The following is a 13,830-nucleotide window of genomic DNA, read 5'->3' as shown; positions in this document are numbered from 1 at the left end:
CTTGCTTCTGTGGGCGTTTCTTCACAGCCTGCTTCATCGCTTTCGGCTCTTCCCCCTCAAGCTCCCTACACTCCTGCTTTTGAGGAGTTGTCGGGAAGTGAAGAGGAGAGTGAGTCGGAGGACGATAGGGAGGAGGATCAGGGTCGCCCTGAGGTTAACACTGATCCTCTACCCTTGCCGGTTTCTGATGGAACTTCCGAAGCTATGCTTCGTACTTTCCAACAGTACATGACAGACATCACGCGGCGTCTTGACGTCACGGATGCCTCTCTTAAGCGTCTGTCGTCTAGTGTTGACACACAGGACCTGGACCCGGGGTCTGAGGACGAGAGGCAGGAGGCTCGTCCTCGCACAGCTAGAAGGACGTTTGAACAGTTTCAGGACGTCCTTCCCTGAGACGCCCTCTCGTCCTTTGAGTCCGCTTCGGCCCGGGCGCGGGAGGCTCACGCCGCGTCTGCCGGCGGCTCGTTTTATGAACGATCCGTCCGCCGGCAATTCGCGTTCCACCCTAGTCTTAGTGCCACGGTGGAAGCGGCAGCACATCGCCTGAGGAGTACAGATTCACGTGCAAACGCGACCTATGTTCCTCGGGAGGACGCGGGTTCAGTGCCATGCTTTCCTTCGGGAGGCGCACCTCCACTGTTTCCTTGTGTCCAATCTGTTTCGTCCCTCCCTTTTCCCTTTGACTCTCGAACTCTCCCTTTCCAGACTTCGAGTGTTTAGGGTGGGGCTGACGGTGATGTGTTCGTTGGGGAGGTGCCTTCGGTCAAGAAGGTGGAACTGAGCTCTGCTTCGTTCCACAATCTTGAGGCCACCGTTTCTTCCACAGTCGAGGCCCAATCACAGGCCTTGACATGGATGAGCACGCTGTCCACACTGTTGGACCCTCCCGATCGGGCAGAGTCCGATTCCACTCGGGTCCTTGACACGGTTCGAGTGGATCGGGCTTTGCATGCCGTGAGATCGTGCGTGACGTCTGCGGCAGAATTGGCCATTGGAACACGGGTCCACTTTTTTGACCCTGTTCCGTGATCATTTTCTGCCTACTTCTATAGTGCCTCCGGATATGAGGAAGAGTCTGAGGAACACGTTTCCTCAGCCTTCTTCCCTCTTTCATCCGGACACTGTTCGTTCTGTGGTGGAGTCCACACGCCAGAGGAACACTGATTCTCTGATGGTTGGCCTCGCTGCTTCGGCGACGGTGGCGGGGAGTAAGAGAAGTGCTACAGTCACCTCCAGCTCCCAGCCTCTGAAGAAGAAGAAGAAGAAGAAGAAGCCAGTTTCACTGCCTCCTTCTTCCTCCTCTTAGGCGCCTGTTGCGTTCCCAAGCAAGACGAAGGGTGCTCAGACAGGTAAGGGGAAGCAGCACCACCAGGGGGGGTGGTCGCAAGCCTGCGCCTGCCCGCCAGCAGAATTTTCAGTGAGTCCCGGCCCTACGTTGACGCCCCCTCAAGTTGCCCCTCTTTCGTCCGTCGGTTCCCTTTTTCGGGCCCGCGGCATGTGGGGCAGACTGGTCTCCAACCAGTTTTTCTTGAGGGTGGTGTGGTCGGGGTTTTCTCTACCGCTGTCGTCACAACCTCCATTGTCCGCTCTACCCTGGACGTTCCCCCCTCCTCGAGACCCTGCCAGATGGCAGGCTCTTCAGGACGAGGTGAACTCGTTGGTCGAGAAGAAGGCGGTCTACCCCCTTTCTCAGCCTTCTCCGGGGTTCTGCTCCCGCCTTTCACCGTCCCCAAAAAGGACGGCCGGTTCAGGCCGGTGTTGGACCTCTCCACCTTGAACTTGTACCTTCACAGGTGCAGGTTCAAGATGGAAACCCCTTCGTCGGTCCGGTTGGCCATCCGGCCAAACGATTGGGCCATGTCTGGGACCTCCAGGATGCTTACTTCCACATCCTGGTGGCCCCGGGGTACCGACATCTGCTCCGGTTCGTTTGGGAGGGCACAGTGTTCGAGTTTCGGGCCCTCCCATTCGGCCTGTCCTTGGCCCCTCTGATTTTCAACGGGGACAACAACACCACATGCTTAGCTTACCTTCGCCACCAGGGGGGCACCAATTCTCGGTCCCTCTCCCTGTTGGCGGAGGAGATTCTGCTCTGGTGCCAGACCAATCAGGTCCGGATGTCAGTCCAGTTCGTTCCGGGGAAACTGAACGCCCTGGCCGACATTCTCAGTCGGGGCGATCAGGTTCTCTCCACAGAATGGACCATCGCTCACAACGTTCTACAGCGTCTGTGGGCAAGGTGGGACCGTCCTCTGATCGATCGGTTCGCAACTCGATTCAGCGACCGGCTTCCCAGGTACGTCAGCCCCTTTCGAGACATGAATGCGTTCCACTTGGACGCATTCACTCTCTTGTGGAGGCTCCTCGATGCTTACGCCTATCCCCCGACATCTCTGATTCCGAGGGTGCTGGCAAAATATCTGCAGGAACGACCAAGACTGATTTTGGTCGCGCCTTACTGGCCAACAGCTCCGTGGTTTCCAGATCTTCGTGGTCTCACCCACGTAGACCCTCTACCTCTGGATCTGGACGGGGGAGGTCTGCTCCAGCCTCGATCATGCCTCCCTCATCCACGTCCAGAGAGTCTGTGCTTGACCGCATGGCTCTTGTGCGCTCCAAACTGCTTGCACTAGGATTGCACAAGAGTTCAGTAGAGTTTTCCTTGAACGCTAAGAGGCGATCAACTAATCAGCTCTACGACTTACGCTGGAGAGCTTGGGCCACCTTCGCCTTGTCCAAGGGGATAAAGCCGCTTTATCCTTCAACACAGGACTTGGCCAACTTCCTGGTGGAAGTGTATCAAAAGAAGAGTCTTTCTTCTAAGACTCTTCTTGGATACAGATCTGCCATCGCTTCCACGATTGCGGCCGCTACTGGTCGCAGACCTGAACACTTGATCAGGTCCTCCCTCATCGCTAATGTCCTTTCGGGTATTAGCAATGCAGCGGTGTCTAAACCTCGGGTTTCATTTCCCAAGGGGGATGTCTTTCTGGTCCTCAAACTCCTGCGTAGCAATGAGTTTGAACCCCTGGCAGGCATCAGTATCAAGTTGCTTTGAGTGGCCTGGACTTTGACATTGAGTTCACCACACAGCAGTGGTTGCCAGCATGGTCACGTCAGTCTAAGGTATGTTTCTTGGGTATATTTTCTTTTACGGTAGTACTGTTCGAAAATTGCCTGGGTATCTTAATCCTTGGATTTAAGTGATTTTGATTAAGGAGTTTAATACTCTACATATCACCCTCACACCACTCTGGTATTCTGTGCAAGAATAGTACTGTCGAGGTAAGTGTTATATTGACTGTAAGGCTTCTTTTTAAGCCTACTGTCTATATGATACTTACCGAGACAGTACTATTAGAGTTTCCCTCCCGCCTCCCCTCTTGATATGTTATGGGCTTTTTGAGGGTCTGCAGCTCATAAAGAAAGAGGACGCGCCACCTACATCCTGTAAGGGGGAAGCACTCGGACAGTGCTTGGGATCCACGGTGGCGCATGGTTATGGGAGATAATTGTACCCACTCAGCGTTTTGTCCAATTTTTTCGGCCTATAATAGATAATGTGCAAGAATAGTACTGTCTCGGTAAGTATCATATAGACAGTAGGCTTAAAAAGAAGCCTTACAGTAGGTATTAATTTAGTTTTACTAAAGCCTGCTGGGACACAAGTAATGGGTTAGTGCATTTGTAAACAGGAATCGCTTGACAAGTGGCCCCCTTCATCCCCCCCTTCCTCGTCCTGATATGGCTCTGCGTAGTCGGCTGGACGTTAAGCAACAAATAAATAAACAAACAAACAAACGCTATCACCATATTGCCCCAACATTGTCTCAACATTGAAATCCAACATTGAAGTCCAACATTGATCCAACATTGAAATCCAAGATTGAAATCCAACATTGAAATCCAACATTGATCCATCATTGAAATCCAACATTGTTCCAACATTGAAATCCAACATTGTTCCAACATTGAAATCCAACATTGATCCAACATTGAAATCCAACATTGATCCAACATTGAAATCCAACATTGCCTCAATATTGCAAAAATTTGCACTTCCAATGTTGATCCAATATTGACTTTCAATATTGAGCCACTGTGACCGGCAATGTTGCCTCAATATTGGGGCAATGTTGATGTGCTGACTGGGACGTTTAATTCAAACTCAGACGTGGAAGTTTTGAGGTTCTAACCACTGAGACTTGAGACGAGAGAGAGAGAAAGTGTGTGTGTGCAGGGCCAGATCCCGGGTTTGTTCATGTTGCCCGGGACCCAGAATGCGCGCGCAAGGTTGCACATATTTTAATGTAAATTTCAAAAAAATGTCGGACCCCCCTAGGAGGTTCGGTTGCTTCGCACCCTCAACGAATGTACCCCTACCACAATTGGGGAACCCCCCCCCCCCTTCACCCTACTTAGGTACGGCCCTGGTGTGTGTGTGTGTGTGTGTTATGGGCAAGTTTATTCATCCTGTTTGCTGAAAACGGTGTTCTTGTTTTTCAGACAAAGAACTAAAACGCCCCAGAAATCAGCTGCAAAAGTCCTGTCATAGACAGTATCAAAGAGACATTACGAACGTCTTCAAAAACGTGACAGGCAAAAAAAGAGGTTGGTCAGTGTGGATTTCAAAACATCTGTATGTTGACTTTAACCTAACCCTCGACAAAGAGGACATACAAGTCGGCACCATTCAAGGGTTCTTCATCGGGGAAGGCATGCCGCCCTGCGTTGTGACACTATACGACTCCAAAGACAACATGTCTGGGCATGAAAAAATGCAAGAGTTTACCGGTACTTTGGCTCAAGAACTTGATTCTGCTTTACATAACTTCTGTTTCGTGGATTTTGTGATCTTACCAATCACGATATCATGGGATCAGTGGACCAAGGACACACTTGAAAGGGAAATCCAGAACCAGCAGGACCACATGGAGGAGTTCTTCTTCAAAGGACCACTGGAGTTTACCAAATCTGACTTTCAAAAGGTGGAGGCCGCGGCAAATGCTTTAACTGGAGTGTCGTACGTTCCATACATTCTCAGCAAATATCAGGTTAGTAAAAAGACAGGAAACCGAGGGTGCAAGGATGAGAGTGATTTCACAATGTCTGAATGTTGAATTTTGATTAATGTTGATTACTTCAGATCAAAGGACTAGTCGAGTTTAAGAGACATATAATTATTGTTCCTTTTTAATGCCATTATTGATGTGTCGCAGAAATGACGGTTCTGATCAGAGGGTCAATGGGTGTTGAGATGACAGCATTTACCCGGCTCTAGATGGGGAATCGAAATGAGGGTCGTGGTGTTTGTGTTAGTGTTAGTGTTAGTGTGTGCGTGTGTGTGTGTGTGGGCGATTCAGAGAAAACGTAAATGTGTGTGTGTGTGTTTATGTGTAGGGCGATTCAGAGAAAACGTGAGAGTTCCTGAGTATGATATCCTCAGACGTTTCAAAATATTTTTTTTATAAATGTCTTTGATGACGTCATACATGTTTTTTGTGAAAGTTGAGGCTGCACTGTCACACCCTAATTTTTCGATCAAATTCATTGACATTTTAGCCAAGCAATCTTCGACAAAGCCCTTACTATGAGATTGCATTTCAGCTTCGAAGCTTAAAAATTAGTTAAGTTTGGTCATTAAAAATTTCAAAATGCTAATTAAAATAAAAATTCAAAGAATTCGACCAAAAAATGATTTTTATCTTATTCTGTATTATTTCTTGATTACAAAAACATATACATATGTTATGTTTATAAATGTCTTTGATGACGTCATATCCGTTTTTTTTTTAAAGTTGAGGCTGCACTGTCACACCCTAATTTTTCTATCAAATTCATTGACATTTTAGCCAAGCAATCTTAGACAACGCCCGTACTATGAAATTGCATTTCAGCTTCGAAGCTTAAAAATTAGTTAATAAGTTTGGTCATTAAAAATTTCAAAATGCTAATTAAAATAAAAATTCAAGAATTCGACCAAAAAAGATTTTTTTTTTATCTTATTCTGTATTATTTCCTGATTACAAAAACATATACATATGTTATGTTTAGATAAAAAATAAAAAAACCAGCTCAGAAAGTTAAAAAGAATACAAAAAAGTGTATGTGTGTGTGTGTGTGTGTGTGTGTGTGTTTTGTGCAGGAGCAAGAAGACGCAGAGTTCAGCGAGCAAGACTATCTCATACTGATGGAGCGGCAATGGCGGCATAGCCTCTCGTTGATGATCGAAGCCCTCAGTTTTGAAGACGGAGATTGCTCCATCACTTACACCGAAGAGAACGAGAACAAGGCGAAGATGGCGGCCATTGAAGCGGCCAGGCGTTGGAGTCTAACCACAAATGTCATTTTTGACTCACATGCGAAGCAAAAGTGAGTACAGTCGAGACCGGATGTAAGAAAGTCGTCGGGACCCACTTTTTGTCTTTCATACATCCGGTCTTTACTAAATCCGGTTAACCGGATGTATGAAAATATTGTGGATTGACTTTCATACATCCGGCCACGCGTCTGTTACTTGATAAAAGTAGGGTTTTTTTCATATCATTTTTGTATTTATCTGTTTTTTTACGTTTAAATGTTTTGATACATATCCTTGTTAGAAGAAAAAGGCTGCGAATAACAAGTGGAAAAGTACATGTACTTACATACACTGACACAGTCAGGACAACCGATAGAAGGAGCAACTGTTTGTGTAAGGAACTGTTCTGCTTTGCATAAGGCCGTGCACTCTCCGCCCCCCCCCCCCCCCCCCCCCCCCCCCCCCCGTCCCTCTGTGTGTGTGTGTGACGGTGTGCGCGCGTACGTGCGTGCGCTCGCGCGCACGTGTGTGTGTGTGTTTGTGTGTGGCTCAACTGTATTGTGTGTGTTCCCTCCACAACCTTTTGCGCTTTTGACAATGTTTTTGGTCGTGGAAGCTTTGTAATGACCGTTGGCGTAGCAAATAACATTTTCTCTGTTCTCTCTCTCTCTCTCTCTCTCTCTCTCTCTCTCTCTCTCTCTCTCTCTCTCTCTCTCTCTCTCTCTCTCTCTCTCTCTCCAAAACGCACACATTTATAACATACACACACATACACACACACACGCGCGCATACACACACACCCAACTGCTGCACCCCCACCACTTCCCAGTCCCCCTCCTTCTTCCACACACACACACACTAATGCGCTCACACACACACTGACACGCACACACACACACATACACACACACTGTGACGCACGCACACAGGTGTATATTATAAAGTATGTACATGTTGTATCACAGATGTCATATCACATTGAAGCAGCCAGTACTCGAGCGACTAGGGTAAGGGCTAGAAGCGGAATTCAGCCAGTACTCGAGCGACTAGGGTAAGGGCTAGAAGCGGAATTCAGCCAGTACTCGAGCGACTAGGGTAAGGGCAAGAAGCGGAATTCAGCCAGTACTCGAGCGAATAGGGTAAGGGCTAGAAGCGGAATTCAGCCAGTACTCGAGCGACTAGGGTAAGGGCAAGAAGCGGAATTCAGCCAGTACTCGAGCGACTAGGGTAAGGAAAAGAAGCGGAATTCAGCCAGTACTCGAGCGACTAGGGTAAGGGCTAGAAGCGGAATTCAGCCAGTACTCGAGCGACTAGGGTAAGGGCAAGAAGCGGAATTCAGCCAGTACTCGAGCGACTGACTAGGGTAAGGGCAAGAAGCGGAATTCAGCCAGTACTCGAGCGACTAGGGTGGGCTAGAAGCGGAATTCAGCCAGTACTCGAGCGACTAGGGTAAGGGCAAGAAGCGGAATTCAGCCAGTACTCGAGCGACTAGGGTAAGGGCAAGAAGCGGAATTCAGCCAGTACTCGAGCGACTAGGGTAAGGGCTAGAAGCGGAATTCAGCCAGTACTCGAGCGACTAGGGTAAGGGCTAGAAGCGGAATTCAGCCAGCACTGGAGCGACTAGGGTAAGGGCTAGAAGCGGAATTCAGCCAGTACTCGAGCGACTAGGGTAAGGGCTAGAAGCGGAATTCAGCCGCACAGGTAGTGTAGAATGTAGAACTGGATATGGAACGCCCATAACTTGATATACCCCTCCCCCCGGCCCCCATCTCCATAAGTTTTAAGGCTAGCAGACAATCAGGCACTGAGGCACAAAGTACAAGAAGACAGACAGACAGACAGACAGACAGACCAGCAAACAGACAGACAGGGACACGGGCATCGAGATAGGAAAATAGACAGACAGGCATACAGACAAACACAAACACAGACACACTAGCACGCACGCATACCGTACACACACTGACACGTGCGTACGTGCACACACATACACACACTGTGACACACTGATAACCACGTTTAGAGCGCGGACAGTATCAACATACAAATCAATCAAAAAATAAAAATTCATAAGGAAACAAGAGGCGAAGCCTTCAAGGCTCACGTAAGAAATAGACAATAGACAAACAGTAACACAAACTCAATCACTCCGTCACACACACACACACACACACACACACACACACACACACACACACACACACACACACACACACACACACACACACACACACACACACACAGTAAGCATAAGTGAAACTGTGCAAGAAAGCGAGACACTAGATCTAGATCTGTTTGTCTGCATGTAGCCTACTTACAGGGACACGACTGACTGCCAACTAGTCTCGGCCCGCTCAAGATAACAATGACCGAGACTTTCAGTAATTCCTTCGCGTGACGTCTAACCCTCTTACGCCATAATGTGACGTCTTCAAATGACGAAATGTTAAAGTTTCTACCACAGACATACGCACGCACGCACATACGCACGCACGCACGCACGCACGCACGCACGCACGCACGCACAGACAGACAAAGTTACGATCGCATAGGCTACACTTACGTGAGCCAAAAATCAGAATAGCCCACCTGCATGACGTAAACCAGTCCAGCAGCGCTTTGTCCACAGACGGCAGCTGAGAGCTCCGTGCCCGCTTGCTCGTCGTCACAATATCGCCGCTTCTTGCCTGAGCAAAATATTTGTTCTTGTCTTTCATGATGTTCGACAGCGTTGGCAGGGGGACACCTACATCAATGGCCATCTGGGTTCAGGATTTGTGTGGACTGTCCTCTACTGCCTTTATGATTTTAAGGCGCTCAGACAATGTCAACACTCTTCGTTTGCCTGTAGCTTTCGCTTTGCGGTCCGCCATTTTGCAAGTTCGAGTCGCTATGGAAGGGAAATTACTCTTACCCCACTTTGGTGACTTGGGTCTACCTTCGTTGTCTTACAACCGGTCTTGCAACAACGCATTTGTGCTGCTCGGGACCAGAGATTTGCTTTCATACAACCGGACTTTTATACATCCGATTTTCATACAACCGGAAAATTCTAAGTAATAACAAAGAGTAGCTTCTGCCGGGACCCTGCCTACCCCTTTCATACATCCAGACTTTCATACATCCGGTGTTTTATACATCCGGTCCATACTGCATATGTACTCACCCGAGTCGTCCGTCCGGACGTCCGTCCGTCCATCCGTCCGGAAAACTTTAACGTTGGATATTTCTTGGACACTAAAACAAACATAGCATCTTGACTTTGCTTCAAGGTCAAGGTCGCAGGGGCCATAAATGTTGTCTAAAAAACAGCTATTTTTCACATTTTCTCTGAAGTTTTTGAGATTGAATACCTCACCTATATATGATATATAGGGCAAAGTAAGCCCCATCTTTTGATACCAGTTTGGTTTACCTTGCTTCAAGGTCAAGGTCACAGGAGCTCTTCAAAGTTGGATTGTATACATATTTTGAAGTGACCTTGACCCTGAACTATGGAAGATAACTGTTTCAAACTTAAAAATTATGTGGGGCACATGTTATGCTTTCATCATGAGACACATTTGGTCACATATGATCAAGGTCAAGGTCACTTTGACCCTTATGAAATGTGACCAAAATAAGGTAGTGAACCACTAAAAGTGACCATATCTCATGGTAGAAAGAGCCAATAAGCACCATTGTACTTCCTATGTCTTGAATTAGCAGCTTTGTGTTGCATGACCTTGGATGACCTTGACCTTGGGTCAAGGTCACATGTATTTTGGTAGGAAAAATGTGTAAAGCAGTTCTCAGTGTATGATGTCATTGCTAGGTTTAGTTATTTGACCTTGACCCTGAAGGTCAAGGTCATGTCAAGGTCAAGCATGTGAGTCGTATGGGCTTTGCCCTTCTTGTTGTGTTTGACGATTTGTACAATAAGGAAATAGAAGGGCAACAAAAGTATGTGCTTCAAGAAAACATTATTACAACATAAAGGAAAAGTTGATTAAAGACGTAAAAGCCACCCTCCGCCTCCCGTAAACCATCTGTTTCTGATCACTTTTTTATGCAGTACAAACATACATCCATTTGAACGCTTACTGCTTGGGAAAATCCTGGCTGCTTTCCGTTGAGAGTGAGACATTTTCAAACAATTTATTTCGTGCAGTTAGAAAAGGAAGTACAATGTAGAGAATCGGGAGACTCATTTTGGCACTAAACCTTACTTTTAAAATCTTAATAATAAATTGACAGCATTGCGACAAACATTCTTAAATAGTGACAGAATTAACAGGTCATGCACGGTCGTGTCAGCTACCTGAGCAGACGAATTTTCTGCACATCACTACTGTTTCTTTAAAGTCAACCGCCACCGCTGAGTTCGTGTCACACGCAGTCGTTTGTTGCATTTTAGATTAGGTACACAATAACGTGCTTTTGCAGATACAGCGAGTTGCATTGAAACCACAAACGGACGACTAAAGTCATCACGTATGTAAAAAACGGAAAGTGGGTCAAATGGGGCCATGATAGCTCGGGGGTTGAATAAACCACGAGAACTGGTGTGTGGTTTACGCATGCGAAACTGCCATTCAAACGAACTGTATCATTTAACGCTGTTAAATGCTATTGCAAGTGTGTTCCATATGGTTAGAATTGCTTATTTCATGAACGATGGAATCGTTCTGTAAACCTCATGTGAGGCGGAGTGGGTCTTTAGTGATACGTATTTATTACAAGCATGAACATTCTAAAACACAGCTATATTCCATGCACTTAACCAATTGCCTACACCACCATACGTTTTGCACGGAACTTATATTTGCTTTTGAGATCCAGAGGATATCTGTGAATACACAAATCTGTTTTGTCTTTCACTCAGTGACTTAAGGCCATGACAGACGCACAACACAAAACAGTGTTTTCTTTCAAAACAAACACAAAACAGCGTGTCTTCTGTGTGACATCCCCCAAAACGCGTTTCGGAAAACACTGTTTCGTGTTTTTGCATGATCTAAAATCTGAAAACACGTTTTGGTTGTCAGCCAATGAACGCGGACGATCAACTCACGTGACTCGGTTTCCGGCACCACGGAGAGAGAAACAAATTGCCGACCCAGTTGTGGTACCGGTTCAGAGTAGTACCGGACCCCTAAATCCTTACTAGAGCTATATGGAACTTGTAACGTTTGACCAGAGGCAATAATATCAGTGGGCGCTGCCAGCCGTATTGTGTACAAACCCGAACACAGCGCGGTAGCTGGACGGGTCAAGCTGACACTGACCGATATTTCTGTGAAAACACTCAGCGTGCTATAGTCTGTGTGTTTCGCGTGTGACATCCCCGCCTTAAAAACAAGTGTTTTCCCCACGTTTTGAGTTGGAGTTTCTGTCGAAAACATTGTTTTGTGTTGCCCGTCTGTCACCGCCTTAACAGAAAAAAGATATACATTCAAAAGCCTGTCACATAACGTAGACAGGTAAACGATTACTCTATTTTGTTTTACACAGTAGGATCTTTAGTAAGGGACACAATAACAACAATATTTTTTATTGTGGCTTACTACAACATTTGCTGGTCAAACAATTATACAAAATAAAAAGTTAATAGAGGAGCTTCATAAGAAATCCAATGTATCCAACTCAGAACCACAGTGCCGTGTGGAAATACAAACGGATATTAAAAGACAAAAGGCACAGTTGGTAAACTCCTGAACAATTCAAACAAATTACATCATCGTGTTCTCTTTTTTCACCAGCGACCTGTCTTCCGCGGTGGAAACCAACCTACAAACTGAGATGCATCTGACCATGCACACACCCATGGAGCCGCGTGATGAATCTGCCAAGTTCATTTTTCTTGATTGTGATGACGTCACTGTTCCCAGAGGTATTTTATGGAAAGTCTAATAATCACTCTCTCTTGTTATCTCTCTCTCTCTCTCTCTCCCTTTCTCTCTCTCTCTCCCTCTCTCTCTCCTCCTCTCCCTCATTCTCTCTCCCTCTCTCCCTCCCTCTCTCTCTCTCTCTCTCTCTCTCTCTCTCTCTCTCTCTCTCTCTCTCTCTCTCTCTCTCTCTCTTGAATAACTATATGCTATTCATGCATCATCATCATCATCATCATCATCATTATCATCATCATCGTCATCATTAAAATCCAGTAGCGATGGCATGCCGATGAAAGAACAGGTTGAATTTTCTGAGAAATTAAACGAGTTCTATTGTAGATTCGAGAAAGATGATTTGAAGGATGATTTAGACAGCGTGACTTCCCAGCTTAAGGTAGATATGGCAGGTGATGAGGAGGACTTTGAAATTCAAGGCAAGACTGTTGAGAAGGTTTTTAGCAAGTTGAATGTAAAGAAAGCAGTTGGTCCTGATAACATCGGTGGACGTGTTTTGAGATCATGTGCCTGTCAGTTGTCCGTTGTTTTTAGCCGTTTGTTTAGTTGGTCTCTGAAAGATTGCACTGTGCCTAGACTCTGGAAAAACTCTACGATCTGCCCTGTCCCCAAGAACAACAAGCCCAAAACCCTGAATGACTATCGCCCTGTAGCTCTCACCTCTATTGTTATGAAGTGCTTTGAACGCATTGTCCTCTTTAGACTGCTCCATCAGGTCAAGCCCCATCAGGATCCCTTCCAGTTTGCATACAAGCAGAACAGATGCACAGATGACGCCACACTCACACTCTTACACAACGCATACACACACTTAGAAAAACCTGGCTCTTTTGTACGCATTCTTTTCATAGACTTCTCTTCTGCCTTCAACACTATCCAACCCTGCCTCATGGCCCGGAAACTTCTCCTCTACAGCGTGACTCCAAGGCTTATCCTGTGGATTATCAACTTTCTCGTTAACAGAACCCAGTCAGTCCGCTTTCAGACAGCTCTCTCTTCCCTTAGGTCCACCTCCATAGGCTCTCCACAGGGCACAGTTATCTCCCCTGTGTTGTTCACACTCTACACTAACGACTGCAGTGGCACTGACTCCACCCTTCTTATCAAATATTCAGATGATACAGCGCTAGAAGATCTCTCCAATAGTGACGCAACTTACTTTGCAGAAGTAGAACGTTTCAACGCCTGGTGTAAAGACAACTTTTTAGACCTAAATGTGACAAAGACCAAAGAACTTCTGATAGACTTTAGAAGAAACCCTGCCCCTGTCCCTGACCTGATGATTGATGGTGTGACTGTTGAGCGTGTGACTGAGTATATCTTGGCACAGTTATCGATGATAAGCTGTCCTTCAATGCAAACACCACCCTCATACACAAAAAATGTCAGTCACGCATCTACTGCCTTCAGAAACTTAGGAAGTTGAATGTGAACTCTTCTATCCTTCAAACTTTCTACCGCTCTTTCATCGAGTCTGTCATCACTTTTGGTTTTGTGTCCTGGTATGGAGGTCTGAGTGTGAAGAACAGGAATGTCTTAGTGCGAATGGTGAATGTCAGTAGCAAGGTGATTGGCAGGCAGCAAGCAAGTGTGGAGTCCTTGTATGAAAAGCGTGTGGTGAGAAAGAGTAGGCGGATAGC

At 46.4% G+C, this 13,830-nt stretch overlaps 1 protein-coding gene across 3 annotated transcripts in view; it reads left to right on the top strand.

Annotated features, from left to right (window-relative positions):
• Window positions 1-13,830, top strand: part of LOC138975281 (uncharacterized) — a 39,689-nt gene that overhangs the window by 16,484 nt on the left and 9,375 nt on the right. For all 3 annotated transcript variants that reach the window (XM_070347937.1, XM_070347936.1, XM_070347938.1), the window contains 3 exons: window positions 4,510-5,057; window positions 6,149-6,375; window positions 12,047-12,177. In XM_070347937.1, the coding sequence (XP_070204038.1) occupies window positions 4,510-5,057; window positions 6,149-6,375; window positions 12,047-12,177 (906 nt within the window). The remainder of the gene's footprint in view (window positions 1-4,509; window positions 5,058-6,148; window positions 6,376-12,046; window positions 12,178-13,830) is intronic.

This window comes from Littorina saxatilis, linkage group LG9 (genome assembly GCF_037325665.1).
Source record: "Littorina saxatilis isolate snail1 linkage group LG9, US_GU_Lsax_2.0, whole genome shotgun sequence".
Lineage (NCBI taxonomy): Eukaryota > Metazoa > Mollusca > Gastropoda > Littorinimorpha > Littorinidae > Littorina > Littorina saxatilis.
Note: the sequence above shows the minus strand (reverse complement) of the source record. Positions and strands in the feature narration are given on the sequence as shown.